The sequence below is a fragment of the Brachycentrus maculatus genome, unplaced genomic scaffold (genome assembly GCF_059751285.1).
Source record: "Brachycentrus maculatus isolate JH-2025_06_01 unplaced genomic scaffold, ASM5975128v1 h1tg000173l, whole genome shotgun sequence".
In the NCBI taxonomy this organism is placed as follows: domain Eukaryota; kingdom Metazoa; phylum Arthropoda; class Insecta; order Trichoptera; family Brachycentridae; genus Brachycentrus; species Brachycentrus maculatus.
In genome coordinates, this window is record NW_028280926.1 from 1,592,501 (window position 1) to 1,613,873 (window position 21,373).

Here is a 21,373-nt window from a genome sequence, read left to right on the forward strand (position 1 = left end):
ATACAAAGCGACACCACCAATCACGGCGCTACAAAAAGATACAAAAGGCTGGAGTATCAATAGCGGTTGAAGTGAGACAGGATGATGACACGTGCAGTCAATTTAGGGAACACCCATATAGCGCATAGTTACACGTGTCCATGATTGTACACCTCAATATCCTCGGAGATCCCTACACTCGACCTTTACGCACTAATTAAAAACAACAAGCAATGGTTGCCTCTCAATCCCACATGACCCAACGATTCTCATACGGACAGCAGAGAATTTATCAAGTCGTGAAGGGTGTGGCGGTAAATTCTTTTCATCGGTGTTATTTGATAAATATGAACGCACAAGACTCATTAATCGTAATTAGAAAATATTATGATATCGATATAGGCTCTTGGCGCCTTTCTCTCCATAACAAAGACAGAATTGAATAACAGCTTATTTCATCACTCAATGAGTTCGTAGGATGACTGATACCTTCACGTATACTGATATTTACATTTGGGGTTCTTCTTCCTTGTTATAGATCCGAGGATCTCTGTTCCGTTATCTTTCTCTTATACTGTGAACTGCCAGCTGTAACACCATCGCTTTGGATGTCTTCCAGGTGGTCTTCTTTCGCCTGGGTTCTCTTGTAGAGCAATTCGAGCCAGTATATTTTCTTGCATTCTATTAACATGGGCATTCCAGAATCGCCTTCGTTGTCTTCTCCCTTTTACTATATCCTCCGTACTACACGTTTCCCGAATTTCCCAATTTCCGTGTTCCTTATTCGGTCTCTTAGCGTGTTTCCAGTTACGCACCTCCATATTCTTAAGTTTAGTGGACTTTTTTGTAATCCTACGAACTTATTGAGTGATGTATTACTGTGTGCTTCGATACATTGATAGACGAAAAATAATAACTCAGATTGTTCGTAGAATATTATCGTTTGTGCAATCAATAGTTCGTTTGGCAACCATACTTTTAAATTGCCATTTGTGGATCTTAAAAAAAGTTTACGGGTCTCGCATGTTCGTGACCTTTGTATTGTGGCCAATTAGAGTTTTGTTTAACTGATCGTTAATTTATTTCAATTACTGATTAAAGACTGCCGTCAATTATTCATGGTGAATGCCAGACGAAGTTACTGCTGGCCAAATTAGGAATATCAAGGAAATTTGATATACGACTGTTTAATTGCTGGTTGCTTTTTATTAGGTGATCGAATGTATTGTTCATCCGCTAGTCCTATTTAGAAAAACGCAGGTGCTTCTATAAAAATAATGATCTCGCAATGTGGTCCAGTCGCCATGTACCATAGAATCGCTGAAATTAGATTAATATAAAAAACTATTTATTTATATTTATGAGGCAAACTTGGTTGGTTTACCATCAAGTATCTCAAAACTTGAAAGTAGAGGTCAAAATAAATTAAAGTGATTTTCACTCTCATAATTATTTAAAACTATCCTGGACTGGTACAAGAAGCGCAAGACTGATCACCTTTCCACCATATAATTGACGAACGAAAAAACAATGTGTCAGTACCCTATGCATCGTTGGGTGCGGATAAGGGTTAGAAGAAAAATTGACTCGACAACCATGCAGTCAAAATTCACGAAAATGTGAGTAGCGACTGGCCTAAAATACTAAATGTCGAACAAGATAAACGCGTTTTGCAAACGATGCAATAAATTAGTTAAGTGATAATAATTTAGCATGAGAAAATAATATGATATTTAAAAGTGCATAAAATGTTGAGCTATAATAATTAATAGTTCGATAAGAAGGTATGTGTTTTTCTGTTTTACCCGGATTCAAACATAAAACATACGTAACTAGCTTGGATGAATGCCCAAGGTTAAAAATACACATGTGAAACATAACCGTGTAATTATTTACCAGTTAACAAAGGTTTTTCGACAATCAATGCCAGTTGGAAGTCAACAATAACAAGAAGTAGGCAGTAAATGGATCGTCTTCTGACAAAACAAGAATAACTGAATGAAAGTAAAAGCATTTGTACCGAAAATAGGATAACAGCTGGCGTACATTTACATAGTGATGCGCCCAAGGACAGGCACATCAAAGGAACACTGTCTAAATAGTCTGTAAACAATGGCATCAGAAATACTTACTTAATCGCTTCGTTGGATTTCAATTCCTACATGGCAATGGACTCGTTTATCATGCTGTTACTCCAAAACAGAAGGATTTTGAAGATAAAAGATATTAAAAATCAAATTGCCTATCAATCAAACAAATCGATCAACAATAGACATTGTGTAAAGTGATCACTTAAACCAGCCTATGACGGTCGTCAGCCCCGTAAATGCCCAGACTTCCATATTCTTCTTCATCTTTGATGAGATGTCAAAAAATTATATGAAAATAACTCCTGTAATTGGAGATAATCCAGATTTTGTGAACAAGTATTTGGACACACTCAAAATGTTGTAAATAAATTGTCTGGTCAAATTATAAGCTTAATAATAAAAATGAAAATGGTATTTTCCGGCGTTTCTCATGTGTGTGATTATAATCCAGGATTCGGATCTCACATACTAATATAAGAGTTTCTGCTTAGTAAAAAAGCTTCTTTACATCTCACCAATAGATGTCTCTAGTGAAGTTCGAGTGATTCAAGAACAAGGTTTCTAAATTGGTTCATATATATAGAACTTCCAAGAATTTGAGTAGTGTGGTTGTCAATAATGGGTAGAATTGGTGAATGTTACACGTGTGTAAAGTGATCACTTAAACCAACCTATGACAGTCCTCAGCCCCGTAAATGCCCAGACTTCCATATTCTTCTTCATCTTTGATGAGATGTCAAAAAATAATAGACATTGTGTTCCACAAAGAATACACAGCATTCGGGCTCTATCACCTGAACTTGGTCTATTATAGCACTCTTGATAGAGCAATCTGCGTTCCCGGTCATCAGACGTATTTTCTCAGTAGTTAATTTTCTGTGCGAGATGTAATACTTAATGATCACCTCTCCCTGGGAAAGATGCGCCCTCTCTAATAACTTTCAAGAAACGCCTACATCATTACTACAATTATATTGATTCCCAATCGCTCATTTACATCCTTCTTCGCTCTTAACAGATCCTACCTTACCTTTTTAGTACGAAATATACAATTTGTTTAATATTTTCAAAGTATCTGTCAATCTCAATTAATTATTTTAATAGAGAATGAACTAAAAACTAGACCATTCTCAACAGTGTTTATTGTTGTTGATGCGCAGCTACTTGACGCTTGACAGTAAACCCGACAGTATCTCAACTAACTGATCGTACAAAAAGTACCCTAGATTTTTCAATTATAAGTCAGGATAAAGCGAAGCGACATCACCAAATTGGGCCGTTCCTTCCCCAAAAAGAACCCCTAGAGGCAAAAGCAACTCTTATGCGGCCAAAAATCGTTAGTTTTTCGTGGTTGACGAGGCTCGAGGAGTTTTCAGATCAAAGTAACTTTCAAACTACGTATCGATTTTTAACCCTGGCCATGAACATAAGCATCCTCGCTAATCTGGTACTCGTAGCAGTAACTCTTTTTGTCTAAGATTGGCCCTTCTTCCATCTATTAGCAACACAGCTCTTGGATTCTATAATCCTATACGGACTATTGGGCAGGCAGAACGGAGTCGGCTGGAGGCATTTAAGATGTGGTGTTACAGCTGCATTTTGGGGATTCGTCGGTCGAAACATGTAGGGAACAACGAGGTTTTAAGCAGGGCTGGGGAGTTCTGAGCAAATAAAGTAGCATAACAGCAAGCCAAATGGATAGGCCATAATATAAAACACTCAGGCCTGCTTCGTATGATCGCAAATGCACAAATTACAGAGGATGACCTAGCTTAACGTAGGTCCAGTTAGCATGGACAAAATTATCTCAGACATGCGTTGTAGCATAGCGTCACAGTTGCGACATAGCGGGTACGCCGAGTTGAAGAGACGGGTGGAGACTGACCATGAAAGAAGCAAAGCAATCAACACAAATATATTAACCTACAAAGAAGATATGTCTAATGTCGGGCGACATGAACTGCGTGACTATTGGCTTCAATTAGGTCTTCGTGTAGAGGTATATTGCTCTCTACAGCAGCACAGTACATTTTGCCATTTATGTACAAAGTTTGACATACTTGTACTTACAGATTGCCAGTCCTCTTGCTCTTCCTCGGTCTTGCGCACAGTGTAGTTGGCCGTGCATATGGGGAAGCTGCACGGACGAGCTACAGTTTCCCATATATGTACAAAGTTTATGCTTGCACTTACAGATTGCCAGTCCTCTTTCTCTTCCTTCTCGACCTCCTTGGTCTTGCGCACCGTGTAGTTGGCCGTGCATACGGGGAAGCTGGACGGACGAGCTACAGTTTACCATATATTATATTTATGTACAGAGTTTATGCTTGCACTTACAGATTGCCAGTCCTCTTGCTCTTCCTTCTTGACCTCCTTGGTCTTGCGCACCTCCTCGGCCCTGCGCAGCTGCTCCTGTGCGGAGCGGTACAGGTCGCACGGGCCCACCTTGATGAACTGCAGCGGGTTGGCCGCCGGCTTGGGCGGGTTGGCCTTGGTGATGCGCGCGCGCGCCGCCTGCAGGTACTCCGGCTCCTCCGACGAGAGCTGCGGATAAGCGAGGGTTAACATAGTTAGTACTTTGACACGGTAATGATATGTGCATACACTGAAAGCTCCCGCGACATACCCAGGTCAGGTAAAGAAACTCATGACTTCTATTCGGACCCATCCATGTACATACATTCATTCATTCTTTCAAACCCTTATCCGCACCCCAATGGTGCATAGGGCACTGCATAATATAAACGCAGTGTTATCTTGATCATTAACACATGAAGGAAAGGTGATCAGCCCTCCGCTTCAGGTACCAGTCCAGGGTAATATTGAATAAATATTAGAGTGAAAAAATCACTTTCATTTATTTGACCCTCCCTGGGAATCGAACCCGGGACCTCCAGTACGGTAGCCGAGCGTGCTGACCATTACACTACGGAGGCGGACAATGTACATACACTATCCAAATTTTATGATATGACCCATTAATATATTTTTGAAAGCTTTTCATCAAAGCAATTGACATGGCAAAATATTCACACGAATCAACAATATAAATTTTCGGAAAAAATCGATCGCTTACTGACAAGAATTCGGTAGTGTAAAGGCAAATGGGGTATATCTGTCTCAGACCAAATTTTACAGGAGAGCAAAAACAAATATGTGAAATTAAATATTTTGTTCGGATGGCATATGTACATATCTATTAAGATATGTACATATGCCATATTAAAAACTAAATAAGGATTGCAACAACAGCTATATCCTTTTGCCAGATTATGGAATACACTATTTTAGATATTTTGTGGAAAAAACTTAGAAAATGAAAAATTTGACAGATATACCCCTTTGCCATTACACTACCGAATTATGGAAATTATATTTCTAGACTCTTTTTAACTGCTCGAATATCAAAGACAGAGTTCAAAAAATGTTTAATTGATTTGGCAGTCACTTTGTGGTATAATCTATCCATTTTTAATTTTAGTTTTACTCGGTACATACCAATTTTATCTAAAAAAAAAATATTGTGATACGAAAATGATGCGGAATGCATCGAAACACATGTCACAATAGATTTTAAGAAATAGTGGTATTTACTAAATAAATAAAAAGGTCAGACAGTTTTAAGTCTTTGGTTTGGTCATAATAATAATAAGAAATCAAAATACACGAAATTAGTTGTGAATGTGTAAAATTTCCTGATCAAGAATACGTCTCGAAAGTAGAAAGAACACTGAACTCGAAGTAGATAAGTGTACGGATCTACCATTCGACCTTTAAAGTCTGCGGCAAAACAGCTACCCATATATTATTATCAATCAAGATATACAGTGGGTATCAGAAGTTTATAAATGAACGAAAGTAGAATTCGTAAAATTGAGTATGATTTCAGTTATTTCAAGATATCGCCCAAAAAATACCGAGAATCGAACGTGAACTTTCTATTTGGTCGAATAAAACCAATAATGGGCGCAATACGCTGCGCGCAGTGGAAAATTGCCAATGATGTGATCAATCGAATAAAACATAATGATACCTCGAGAAGTATGGTGAATTAGAGAAATCATCATCCTTCATAACGAGAAGCAAGAAGTACATACACAGAAGCATCTGAAAACTTGCTACAAGCCAAGATCTCAATTATGACCCCTACATAAGGGAAAATGAATGCGTCGTAGAAATAATTGTAGAATTACAAAATGAGCGATATTGTGTATGTCATATAGATGTCTAGTGTATGTCATATAGATGTCTAGTGTGTGTCACATAGATGTCTAGTGTATGTCATATAGATGTCTAGTGTATGTCATATAGATGTCTAGTGTATGTCATATAGATGTCTAGTGTATGTCATATAGATGTCTAGTGTATGTCATATAGATGTCTAGTGTATGTCATATATATGTCTAATGTATGCCATATAGATGTCTCTAGTGAACTCGCGCATACTGTGTTACGAGTTTGATCAATATATATAGAAGTTTAAAAAAATAATCGTGTGGTTGTCAATCATGGGTAGAATTGGTGAATGTTACACGTGTGTAAATTGATCACATAAACCAGCCAATGATGATTGTAAGCCCTGTAAACGCCCAGACTTTCATATTCTTCTTCATCTATGTTGAGGTGTCAAAAATAATATAAAAAGTAACTCTTAATTGGAGATAATCCAGATTTGTGAACACATCGTATTTGGACACACTCAAAATGGCGTACTAGTGGTAGTAGTTTAAAAATTGACGCCATAACGGTCAGAATGATGAACGTTACACAAGTTCGTGAAGTGATCACTTAAGCCAGCCAAACATCACTTCGTTAGCCCTAGGATGCTCAGACTTCCATCTACTTAAAGCTGATAATCCAGATTTGTGACAAGTATTTGGAGACACTCAAAATGTTGTAATAGAAATAGTTTAAAAATTGATGCAATAACAGTCAGAATGATGAACGTTACACAAGTGTACAAGGTGACCACTTAGGCCAGCCAAACGTTTGGTCATAAGCTCTGGGATGCTCAGACTTCCATCTTCTTTCGTATTAAAACGATAGTTATTTTATCTCATATTATTTTTTGACATCTCATCAAAGATGAAGAAGAATATGGAAGTCTGAGCATTTACGGGGCTGACGACCGTCATAGGCTGGTTTAAGTGATCACTTTACACAGTAACATTCACCAATTCTCCCCATTATTGACAACCACACTCTTCAAATTCTTGGAAGTTCTATATATATGAACCAATTTGGAAACCTTGTTCTTGAATCACTTGAACTTCACTAGAGACATCTATTGGTGAGATGAAAAGAAGCTTTTTTTGAGCAGAAACTCTTTCATTAGTATGTGAGGTCCGAATCCTGGATTATAATCACACACATGAGAAACGCCAGAAAATATCATTTTCATTTTTATTATTTAAGCTTATAATTTGACCAGATAATTTATTTACACCATTTTGAGTGTGTCCAAATACTTGTTCACAAAATCTGGATTATCTCCAATAACAGGAGTTATTTTCATATTATTTTTTGACATCTCATCAAAGATGAAGACCAGCCTATGACGGTCGCCAGCCCCGTAAATGCCCAGATTTGCATATTCTTCTTCATCTTTGATGAGATGTCAAAAAATAATATGAAAATAACTCCTGTTATTGGAGATAATCCAGATTTTGTAAACAAGTATTTGGACACACTCAAAATGTTGTTATCTCAAGTTGAGACACCTATACTACCATTATGTTTGGCTATGAGAAGGCGGTGAGGATGGTGGGTGTAGCGATGGGAATGGAAGAAGCCGAAATACCAAAGGGCGAACGTGCCCAGCCGACACGAGTTCGGCCGGGGGTTTTTGCACGAAGGTCAATACACGAGTGCACTGCCGGCGGTTGAAGGGCCAATTACGGACTATCCCGGAGAGGCTTTTGGTACCTCGATTCATGGCAGCAACAAGTAAAACAGTTCTTAGAGAGTGTTTTTGCCCAGAATTCTGCAATCCATAGTGCATGTTGGTCCTCGGATCGACCAAAATCGCATGTGATCAATATTTTTTTGTAATTAAAAATGTGTGAATAGTGCTATGTTAGTGACGTGTAGTATTGTTTCTGCCTCCGTAGTGTAATGGTCAGCACGCTCGGCTACCGTTCTGGAGGTTCCGGGTTCGATTCCAAGGGGGGGTCAAATAAATTAAAGTAATTTTTTTCACCCTAATATTTATTCAATATTACCCGGGACTTATACCTCAAGCGAAGGGCTGATCACCTTTCCTTCATGTGTTAACGTGAAGTGTCCTATACACCATTGGGGTGCGGATAAGGGTTTGAAAAAGTGTTCTTATGGATACTTTACTTTCAGACTATTTAAAATCAATAAAAAATCCTTGAAATCAAGTTTTGATATCAATAACTCGTAAATGGAGCAAAATTCAAAATTTGCGAAGAAAAATTTGGACAAAATGAAAATATTTCGAATTGTTCAAAATCAATCGTCTATGAAAATATAGACAATAGCGATGATTAAAATTATATGAACAATTTATTGTTTTTAAACTGTCAGTATTTAAGGAAACGTTAGGTCAAAAAAACTTTTTTTTTATTTGATCAAAGTATTCGTTACTCGTACAAAGTTCGTGCGTACAAAAAAACATTTTAAAATATAATAAGGTGTTATGTTATTATTCGATATTATATTTCAGTATGCCTCGTGTATGTTACTAACAGTATTATGTTACGTACAAACGCTGATAAAAAGTTGTTTACGTTTTGCGCGTTGCTTCACCGTGTCACATTGCAAGAGTGGATGTGACTAAATTCTATTACATTGTAACTACGGCCAAAAGCGTTATTTATTGTATAACATTTTACTAAACTGGTAGGATTATTAACGCTGAATAGTTAGTTGCTTTCCCCGCGACACACAATGAAAGTCGGTAGATAATAATAATATAATAATATTTATAATATGCCTTGAAAATCAATGGCGGTGTCAGCAGGTCGCGACGGCGGCTTCGAACAAAACTAGAAATCAATCATCACACTGAGAAATTGCGTATAAAAGACATTCCGATGATCTTAGCTCAATGTGCAAAATGTTCACGAATGGCAAAATTCTATGCCATGAACAGAATAGCCATTTCCCACGAAACTTTTCTTCAGCTTGCCGCGATTCCAGAATGGAATTCCACTGAAATATTAAAAAGCATCCACATTAGCATAAAAACAGGCCGGAGTCAGCATGCTATTTCCTCAAATTAGCTAATTACAAACTAATTAGTGAGGTATTTTGTAGTGTGGCCTTTTTACTTGTACTAATTGTGGAGCACATCAAATTCCTATAATTTTTAATTACAACCAGCTGATCATTATTTAAGGTCCGGATATCTCGAGGCAAAATGTTTTTTTCCAGTGCTGTATCAACACGAATTTAGATAAACCATTTTTCGATGTATGTTGAAATTGTAAAAGACTTTTTCCAAACATTTTCCATTTAAATGGGCATTTTAAGGGCGAAAATAAGTTCTGATAATAAATATACTAATATGTACATCTGAAATGAAGATCGGCAGTAAAATTAAAATATATAAAACCCGTGTACGATTCATCATGACATATGGGATCGAATGCAGAGCGGACACCGAGTAACAAAAAACGCGCTAAGAGTGTCAGAAATGAAGACTCTAAGGATAATATCTGGCAAGAGTCTACGAGATAGAATAAGGAACACCAGGAAAGAGATATATGTGAGATCGAAGATGTCATTAGATGGGAAAGGCAACGAAGAAGACACTGAGGAGAATGGAACCATCTAGAGTTCCCTACATTACAATGTACGGTCAACCCCAACGTAGACGACTCTCGGGAAGACCACCAAAGAGATGGATTGATAGCTGGGAATTGACATATCAAGAGGCTAATCCTTTTTTTACACCAAGAAGAAAAAGAAAGTTATGGAATAAAAATCAAGGTTTAATTGTCAAATTTATGCCGCAGTATTATTGCTATAATTTGCGAATAATGCATATTCACAGTGCGACTAATCAACATAAGATTCTTCTCCGTCTAACTCCTCATTACTGAGGGTTGTGACCCTTATCGAAGCAATAACTCTGCTTCAGTTATCCCTTGACTGCGCTGCACGTAGCGCTCCAACTATCGATAAGATTAGGAGATGTATTTATGAGACGGTGTGTATACACGAACAGTTTCGATAGTATCGTGAACCATAAAAAGGTCTAGGTGGCCGGCCATAGCCTATATAGATCGGTGGGCCAACAGGCAACAATAGCGTGAATCAAACTCGGAAATAGTAAAACGTTTCGAGTGCGCGTATGTAATAGTTGGATCTCTCCGGATATACGGTTCGATGGTTGCGCGGAAAACCGGCACACAGCATCCGATCTCCGCAAATTGTAACGGATGGCCTGTGTATTGAAATTATTGTGATTTCGAATCACAAAGGTCTACAATACAGCGGGACCTTCGAACCGCTGAAAAAATAGAAAAAAATGGAAAAAACTCGTTGAAGTCGAATCGATAAAACCGATCGCAATGCGAGGATACAGGGTGAACTGATGAAAATGAAACATTAGAACTCTTCTTCTTCTTCTGCTTGGTGTAGGCCTTGTGGCCTGTTTTTAAGAGGGATTAGCCTCCTGCGATGTTGATTCCCAGCTGTCAATCCATCTATTTGGTTTAGTTTCAAACAACTCGCTAATTCTTAATATTTTTCTCAAGTCCATACAAATAATAAAACGCATTTATTTCTATACTAGCTGCGCTAGGAAACGCGTTGCTGTGGCTAAGTCTGCCTAAATGGAAAAGAAAAAAATAATAGAAAGCACAAATTTGTAAAATGTTCAATTTCAAAATGCCTTTGAAGCGATGAAAATCTTAAAAATCTATAAAACAAATTATTGAAAATGCTGAGTGACAAAAGCTGTCAAGAAGCACGCTGTCTGCCATGAGCAATGTTTAATATTGCGTGTGTTGCAGTTACTTTTCAATAGATGGCGCTGCCATTGCGGTTAAAAAGGTGTTTTTAAAAATGATTTTACATATCACAGGTATATAAAAAAAAGCGCGTATTCGATTGCAACGTTGTGGTAATTTTTTTAAGTAATCGGTGAATACTTTAGGACAATTACTAGCAGTAGCTAATCTAAATAAAATAAGTAGAAAAGAAAATATATATATATATATATATATATATATATATATATATATATATATATATATATATATATATATATATATATATATATATATATATATATATATATATATATATAAATATATATAAATATATATATATATATATATATATATATATATATATATATATATATAAAATATATATATATATATATATATATATATATATATATATATATATATATATATATATATATATATATATATATATATATATATATATATATATATATATATATATATATATATATATATATATATATATATATATAATATAAACATTATTAAAGATCAAGGCAATTGATTATTTATTATTAGAATAGTAAACACAATCGACAATGATTTTATTATGAATATTGCAGTTCTAGATAACTAAGATAACATGGCGTCAATAAATATTAAAATCATGACCATAATATAACCATTATGGGTAGATTATAGTGCGCATATATACGGATAATGTTTTGATACGATTCTTAGTACGAGCGAAATACAGTCAAGTGACAAAGATTAATGTCAAGTTACAATATTTATTACATAATGGCTGTACCTTAAATAGGTATGGTGTAACAAAGCGAAGCGAATTAAACAATGCAAAGACACATGAGACCATGTGTGTCCGCCTACTTTCAAAATCCGCCAGATCCAATTTTATAAGATTTTAAAATAAATACTCTAACGGAGTGCCAATTGTGGGTTTTATTGTTTAAAATATTTATATAATTGAAAACTCTTAAAAACAAAATACTTAAAAACAGCGTTGTATTTCGATCTCCTCTATATTCATGGAACTTGCCTTTTGACCCATACCGGCCAATCAGAGCGCGGGGATAGGTCAAAAATTTAGATGACGTCATTAGCGGTTTGCGTCTCGCGTTTTTTTTAAATACTGAATAATTTTCAAAAAAATGGGAAAATTCTCTATTTCATAATATTTTATCTAAAAATAGGTAAAGCTTTTAAATTTTTAATTGATGTTTTACTTAGTAAATACCACCATTTCTTAAAATCGACTGTGACACGTGTTTCGATGCATTCCGCATCATTTTCAAACACCGTTGATGCGGAATGCGTGGAAACACGTGTCACAGTAGATTTTAAGAAATAGTGGTATTTAGTAAGTAAAACATTAATTAAAAATGTATAGATTTTACTACAAAGTTACTGCCGAATCAATTAGTGAAATCTTTTAAACATAAATTTTACCCGGAGTATTTTGCATTTTTTGTAAAATCGACTCACATGGATCTGGCGAATTTTGAAACTAGGCGACACATATGAGGAAAAAAAAAACAACCAATGCTTAGCCGAATTGCAAAAATAAAAAAATATATACTTAAACATAATATGCTCAATCTAAATTCATACTCGTAGAGTTAAGTTCAAGGATACTTTTTTGCTTAAATACATATATTATTACACTGGTATGTGAGATCTTTTGATCAAGTTGGTTTTGACGATGTTATTGTGCGCAGACAAGCGAAATTCGTCAGTATAATTTTTCTAGAAACGCAATGTCTCGTTATATTGTATTATCATCGAAAATGCAATGACTCGTTAAATAATAATATTAATTTACAGGAGGAATACAATGCAATAGAGCGTATTTTGCCTTGTTTGTTATTTAACCTTGAAGTAAAAAAAAATTCTATCCTCATCCCCTGTATCCGACCATCATTCAGTCTATTGTAAAAATAACATTATTAATATTTAAAACATTTTCATAGTGCATGTCGGACTTTGAGTGACCAAAAACGCATGTGATTAGCATTTTGTATACTTAAGCAAGCGAATAATTTGTCTGCCTCCTTAGTGTAATGGTTAGCGTGTTTGGCTACAAAGATTCGGATTCGATTCCCATGGGTTAAATAAATCCAAGTATTTTTTCACTTTAATATTTATTTGATATTGCCTTAGACTGGTATGTGTAGCGCAGAACTAAACAACTCGCCTCCATCTAATTAATGATCATATCAATATTGCATCGCAGTGCCCTATGCACCATTGGGTGCGGATAAGGGTTAGTAGTAAGCATATAAACATAGAAATTTAAAACCGTATAACTTCCAAAACCAGCACAAAGATTAGATCCGCCATAATTCAATAACAAGTTTCAAATTCGCAAACAAAACGTGACGATAGAAGCGAATGACAGCTCCTCGCTAGCTGCATACTCACTGCATTGGTTGGCCACACGAGCAAAAAGTACCTACCCAACGACGATTCGGTCATCAATACTAATTATGCACACAGCACAGTCCATTACTTCAGGCGATTCGAAACAGTGTAAATTTGAAAGGCACCAAAAATGGAATTCCTCGCCGCGTTATAACGGACAAAGGTGGATTTGGCTGTCTTTGTCTCTTGTTGAACTCGACGAATAAAAACTGCGCAGATATCGAAACGAGATACTTTTGGTGCAAGAAAACGCAGCGGATATTCGACGATTATCAAATTATGACAAAATATTCTGGAAAAATAATAAGCTGCGCAATTACTTACTCGATAAGCGGAATTGAAAGACATTTATTCGAGGATGTACCGAAATACCGTCAGAATGCACAGACGGAAAGATAAGACGTCTTCTTTATATTTTTTGAGCTGTGCTTACAAGCATCGGTATAATCGCGAAATTGATCTGCGAACGGTTAATTATTTGGTGTAAACTAAGTGTTAAATTAAAAAATCTATCTTAATAATAATATATCTTAACTGATATATTTTACGGTTTAACCAGTAATGGGTTATTGAAAATATAAAAAAACTAATATGTACACACAATATAAATGATTCATATTTATAAGATTTTTTTATTATACTGTAAATATAAGTAAAGTTAGTGACTGTAAGTTAAACATCTCGATACAGTCAAACACCGAGAATCATCGCTATATATATATTTTATAGTTTAACCATTAATTCGTTTTTGAGAATAAAATATCATTCTTCTAACGCTTATCCGCATCCAGTGGTACATAGGGCACTGCATCGTATTGACGCAGTTTTATCTTGATCGTTGCTTACGTGGAGGTGAGGTGATCACTCCCGCGCTTCAGGGATCAGTCTAGGGTAGGTAATATTAAATAAATATTAGATTGTAAAATCACTAATGTTCATTTTTATCCCCCCCCCTGGAAATCGAATCCGAGACCTCCAGCACGGTAGCTAAACATGCTAACCATCACACCGCAGAGGAGGTTAAAATACAATTTAAATGCTACATTTTTTTAAAGGAATAACCAGCAAAGCGTCTATTTTAGATGCTTGTCTGCAGTTAGGATAGTAAGGACAGGGAAGGTAAATGTGAAAAATACATCAGAAACACCCAGGCCAATGGAAAATAAATCTTTTTTGAATTCATTTTGGAATTGGCGGGAATCGAACCCGCGACGCCAGTTTCGCAGACGAGCGTCAACCCAACTACTCAAATCATATTCATATAATGTGTTTTATTCTGTAAATATAAGTAAAGTAAGTGACTGCAAGTAAAACATCCGGATAGAGTCAAACACTGAAGAATCGTCGCCCTATTTTCGAGCGAATTGTTTTCCGCTTATTGCTACACGGAGCTAATCCAGTTGGCGTTTTGAGACTAGAGCGTCACGTCTAATTGAGACCAACTTCTGGGGCTTCAATAATCCGCAGACACAACCAGAACCTTCCGGGGGAGTCGTGGATTAGAATACTAGAACTACCGGTTCGTGGCGCCGACTGAACTGGCACTGAGTTCCCTAGATGACAGATATATCCAGTAGAGACTGATAAGAGATAACACTTATATTAACTTTTATGAGATTGCATTATTACCGTAAAACTTGGACCAGGAATCGGAAGACGTTTGCGAAGATTTCTTGCGCTCACGATTAAATAACTGATATATGTTACAATATTTTAAAAGTAGCTTCAAATGCTATTATATATAAACAAACATATTTGGTGTGTGTATATATATATATATATATATATATATATATATATATATATATATATATATATACATATATATATATATATATATATATATATATATATATATATATATATATATATATATATATACATATATATATATATATATATATATATATATATATATATATATATATTTATTTTTTATTTATTTAATATATTTACATTTTTATTTATAACATAATACATTTCAATAATTTATATATATGGAAAACTTTTATATTTCGATTCGCTGTGCCTCTCCATAAAAAAGACTGTGCTCTTGTGCTTGGAGAGGGACTTACACTCGTGGTGTCTCATTTAAATGTAATATATATATATATATATATATATATATATAATAAATTTATTTATTCTTCCTTTCCCCGAAAATTAATATAAGTATACGTACGTACATACCCCATTAACTATTGTCGTCTCGCGTAAATTATTACTGCACATGTTAAAACTATTACTTAAGTACCTAGAATTGGATAGCTATATAAGGACCGTCAGTCTATCAAATCTTCACATTGTTTAAAATTGCCATCACTAGGCGAAACAACTGTCACAATATTGATTTTAATGTGTTTTTTTTTAACAATAAAATAGAACTTAGTAGACTCAAAAAGTACTAGTTTGATTTGACATTTAACACATAAATCAAAGTGAATTTATTATTATTTATCAGACACTGGATTAAGCACTGTACGGATGTTCAATAATAGGCAGAACGTTACACAAGTGTATAAAGTGATCACTTAAGCCAGCCAAATGGCTACGAAATAATATAAAAATAATACGCTTGTTGAATCTCGATAACAGATAAGAGTAATTTATTGAATTGCATGTATTTTGTCTTCATATTGCAAATACATAGATAAGAATGACAAAAAAATGATGAAGGACAAATACAAAATATTTCAGACAAAAGTTCTGTATAGTATAAACTTAAGAATTTATATCATCTAGAATCTAGATGGCAGTACTGAACGCCTTGCTTTGATGTAATTGACAATGAAGTTGACACTTTGAAGCTCATAGGTGAGGTTCATGGGTTCAAAAAGTCCATCAAACGATAACGCCTAAAGACAATTAAATCACATGTTCATAAAAAAAATAAAACGTCTTATCGCGAACAAAAATTAAATGACAGACAAAATATTAAAAATAATTGTAACTTATCGTAAACAAGGATCATGTTGCATTTCAGGAGGAAAAGCAAATGAATCAATTGTTATTTTACAAAAGTCGCGGAATGGGTGCGATTTTATTTATAGCTGGGATTAGAAATCACGAATAAGCCAGATTCGCCAAATGCTCATCGGTTTTCCAGGAGCGTCAATATGAAATAACACAAGAATGACGCACATCCTACCAGACTACAACGCGAATACTAATGGATTTTGTATCAAACATCTAAAATAATTATAGAACCATATATATTATTGTATGTAGTAGATTTAAGCCATTGACGCCCAGGAACAATTACGGGTTAAGGGCAATTTAGGAAGATTTTTGCGTTCGAAGGCCGCGTGATTCAAAAGAAATGTAAAATTATTCTTTTAACCGTCTCTTATATTAACCACTGATTCTAATTAAATTCAATGTATGGAAAAATATGTTAAAGCACAGTAAGACCTAGATATAACGGGCCTCTATTTAATGAACTTTGGATATAAAAGACAAAAATCCGGTTAAATATAAAAAAAAAATTCAAATTCCTGTTATAGTATAACACATGCTAAAATTTAAGTGTCGCATGTAAACAATTTTTAGCGACTATGATAATCATAAATCTTCTTCTTTGGTCTCAATCCTGCGGATTGGTCTGTAGCAACAGATGACATCTCTTTCGCCATTCTCGCCTGTTTTCGGAAGTCCTCTTCTGCTCCTCATACGTCTCGAGCTGCACATGTCTTCGTATTAGTCGCTTGATAATGCCACAAAACTTCAAAATCTTTTTTCAAAATAGGATTACCGAAAGCAAGTGCGTCGATATCAAGATTAATGATATATGTAGGAGTTCCAAAAAAATGATGAGTGTGGTTGTCAATCATGGGTAGAATGGTGAATGTTGTACGTGTGTACAGTGATCATTTAACCAGCCTATGACAGGTCAACAGCCCTGTAAATATCCTGACTTCCATATTATTTTTCATCTACATTGAGATGTCGAAAATAGGAAAATAAAGACTGATAATTTTTAAAAAAAGCTGACCAATCGATACAGTAAGATTATAAATTTTCTTCTTCTTTTTATTATGCAAATCGCGTCCGTTTGGTTCGTACTAGCTATTAGCACGCATTATTGCACACAGCATTGAGCAACGTACTAATGTACTGTTTTATTCTACGTAAAACAGTACGAATCTAGGATACTAAGTTTGTATGATTCACATACTCGGTGTTGGCTCAGAATGTTTGCATAGGTTTACATAATGTCGTTCTTTTGTCCTCCGCGATGTAAGGCTTCCCGAATTTTAAGCAAGTTACAAATGACGCAAGAATTCTGCTATTCTGACGCCGAAAGTACATCGACCTTCAAAAATAAACGGAGAAATTATTTTGTATTACTAAGTATTAAAAAATTTAAGTATTACTTGGGAAATACTGTTATTTACCAAGTGAAACTGAAATTAAAAATGCAAACATACTACCACAAAGTGACTGCCGAATCAATTAATGAAAAGATTATTATTATAGCTGTCTGTACTTGGATAGAAAAATATTTTTTTTTAAATGAAATGAAACGAAGGTCTGATCATCCTAAAGCTCACGACTGGTATTTGTCTGGCTTAAGTGATCACGTCATACGCTTGTGTAACGTTAAAAAATTAAATGTTATTTCGGTCTCTCTCCCTTAAATTGAATCTTACCTATGTTCAAATGAAGTAAGTTATATACAATATGTAAACTTCAAAACAATTTCTACTGACTCACAATCAGCCATACTTAACATAATGTTCAATACTGTTCAATAATGGGCAGAATGGTGAACGTTACAGAAGTTTACAAAGTGGTCACTTTAGCCACATGCCAGGTCATAAGCCTTGGTATACTCAGACTTCTATCTTCTTTCATATGAAATTTAAAAAATAGATGTTTCATATCAAGTTGAGACACCTATAATATTGATATTTCGTCCGTAAGGTGAATAATCCAGTGTCCGATAGAGTAAATAATAATAAATTATGGAGAAATTATTATTTTAAATATAACAAAATTAATAAAAAGGACAAAACTTTACAATAATAATTTTGAATAATTTATATAACGCCATTTTCATAAAATATTACCTCAAGGGCGCTTCACTGTAATGAAATTAGACAAAAGATATTGCAAAGAGAGACGCGTACACCAAACAACACATGTACAAGACCATTCAGAACAATTAGCACATAAATTCGTTCTTCCTTGTCATTAAGAACTAAATTGTAAGAAAGTTTCTGCAACGCCTTCGACGACAAATTTATAACAATAAAAAGTACATAATCTCAATAGGCCATTTTTTGTGTCCAAATCAGAAACTTCCGCCAACATAGTTTTGTCCGATTGTAACAAATTGAGACAATGGTGGCGATTAATTTACAATCAAAACCGAACGTGTTGATACAATAGAAGAAAAAATGTCAGTTGAAAAACCAAATTGCCGCGACAACAACTGAAAATAATGAAACAAGTTATAATATAACACAGGCCAACAGACATTTTGGTGCCCGAGATTTTTCAACTGTTCCTGGTTGGAAAAGCCGAAATATTCCCCTATTTTTGAGATATACTACATTTAAAAAAAACAAAATTTGTATATTTCACGTTATAACGTTATTCCTTAATTAAACAAAAAATCACATAGATTTAAGTATTTATGGACAGAAAAGCATAGATTAAAGTATTTATTACAAAATTTACATACATTAGTCACTTATCACTTAAAACATTCCTTTTATATGACTTTCTAGCATAGAGTTTAGTAGGCTAGTTTTTCTGAAGGCTCCAACAGTAGTCGGCCATCATATGGATATCCCATCATTCTTGATATCGATCTTCCATAGTTAATTTTTTAGTACTGATGGAATCTTTAACTCCTGTTCTTCACTAAAATCACCCAAGTTTTCTGGAAAGCGATCTAGGCGGCTGTGGAGGTAGTGAACTTTTATGCTCATGTTACAACCGAGAATTTTAAAACTTGAAAGCATAGTTTTTACATATTCTACCTTATTCCATGCTTTATGATTCCCTACAAAATATTGTACTGCTTGAACAAATGAACAGCCTCGTTTATTGATGAGGTGAATTGTGAATCTTTAACAAGTTGTTTGAGGACCATCAAATATATACCGGCTTTTAGTTTTTCCATGCTAATCGCAGGAAATTTGTCTGACAAGTACCTACCTTAAAAAATTCTATCTCGATTTAAAGCATTCAGCAATTGCTTCATCAGCCCTAAATCAATATGCAAAGGCGAAAGTAATATTTTTCTCTTGTAACCAAAGCTTCGCTAATTACGTTTTGTTTTCCTTAAATCGTGACATCTCTTGATGGCCAATTTCTGTTAATCCAGTGTTCATTGTTCAGGTTGATTCAGGTGTAACTCCAGGTATATATTTGGCTATTAGGTTCTAATTGTGAGTGGGAAATTTCCATTTTGGCCGTTAAAGACATTTTTATTTATTTATTGATTTGGAATTTAATTTGTAGAACTCCATTTTAATTTATGTATTAATTTTTAAATCAAACCCAGATTTTTTTTAGTCTACTAAGTTGTATGTATTTTATTAACAAAAACACATTAACATCAAAACGCCTAGTTATGGCATTTCCAAACTAATGTCGTTTGAAAATGACATAACTAGGAGAAACAATATTAATTTTTGATGTGTTTTTGTTAAAAAAAGTACAACTTATTAGGCTAAAAAATCTGTGTTTGATTTAAAAATTGATACATACTTAAATTTTGTTTTTTTTTTTTTATTTTCGGCTAGTATCACAACAAACATTAACAAACCTGTATCTCAAAAACTAGAGCTGATAGAAAATATCTGGTGGCATGTATGAAATCAGCATTTTGAAGGCAGCAAATCGTAATAAAAACATTTTTTTAAAATTTTTTTGGCCTGTGTAATAATTGGGATGACGTGAACGTTCAGATGCAGACGTTGGACTGGTCGCAGCTAATACCAATACGAGTCGATTGATCAAGTATGGACCAGATAGGCTGTTAGGTCACACAAGCCAGTTTGGCCAACGGTACACAACGGTAGACAATATACATATCTAATGTGAAACAAGATATTTTTTCTTTTCTCAACCTTTTGTTGGGTCGCTAATAAATTTAATTTTTCTACGACACGTAGTTGTTAATAACAGGCTTAACGATTTCACGGCTCGGCGGGCAATTATTGTGGGAAAGGATTTGATACTGAAAATTGATACACAGTCCAATCAAGAGTAAAAAATTAAATAAATGTAGGTACTTTATGGAATTTTGTTTTGGCAACTCGATATATTGACAGCACGGCGCGGCGCTCGGTTTGAAGCGAAATCGATACGAATCAGTAAAACACTATAATTTGATATGTACTTTAATTTATTTCAAATTACTAACCAAATAGGTAAAAAAAAATTAAAAAAGTAAATCGACCAATTAAAACATTCCAGTTCTTTTATAAAGAATTAATGCTGAATCACATTACCTTACCCACAATTTACCAGATCTGTTTGCGTTTACAGGAAAATGGGAATTTTATTAAAAAAAACAAAATTTCATACTTGCCATATTTGCCTCTTAGATCTATCAGAACCTAAAATCTAGTGGCGTCAAAAGTCTGCGTAATCGGAGGGCATGTATCACTAGATATATGGATGTTAAGGAAACTAGGAGTGTATGTCAGGACAGAAGAATGTCGCGTTCCATCCCGTCTGCCTACCCTTTCGGGAAACGGCGTGACGGTAGAAGTACTAGTAGTAGTATACTATAGATACAAAATGTTCATATTCTTTGCTAATCATATTAAATTTCTTTAACTCTGTATTCAAAATTTGTTTTATGTATTTTTCTACGTACACCGCTGCAATGGTTCTCGTGTGATAGCTAGTTGATAAGTTAGTTCGTTAAAAATAGTTACTAATTAATGCAAAAATATTGGTTAC

At 34.7% G+C, this 21,373-nt stretch overlaps 1 protein-coding gene across 5 annotated transcripts in view; it reads right to left on the bottom strand.

Moving 5' to 3' along the window:
• The window catches only part of smash (smallish), a 254,304-nt gene that overhangs the window by 24,106 nt on the left and 208,825 nt on the right, over positions 1-21,373 (bottom strand). For all 5 annotated transcript variants that reach the window (XM_088262088.1, XM_088262087.1, XM_088262085.1 and 2 more), the window contains one exon: positions 4,407-4,613. In XM_088262088.1, coding sequence (XP_088118214.1) covers positions 4,407-4,613 — 207 coding nt within the window. The remainder of the gene's footprint in view (positions 1-4,406; positions 4,614-21,373) is intronic.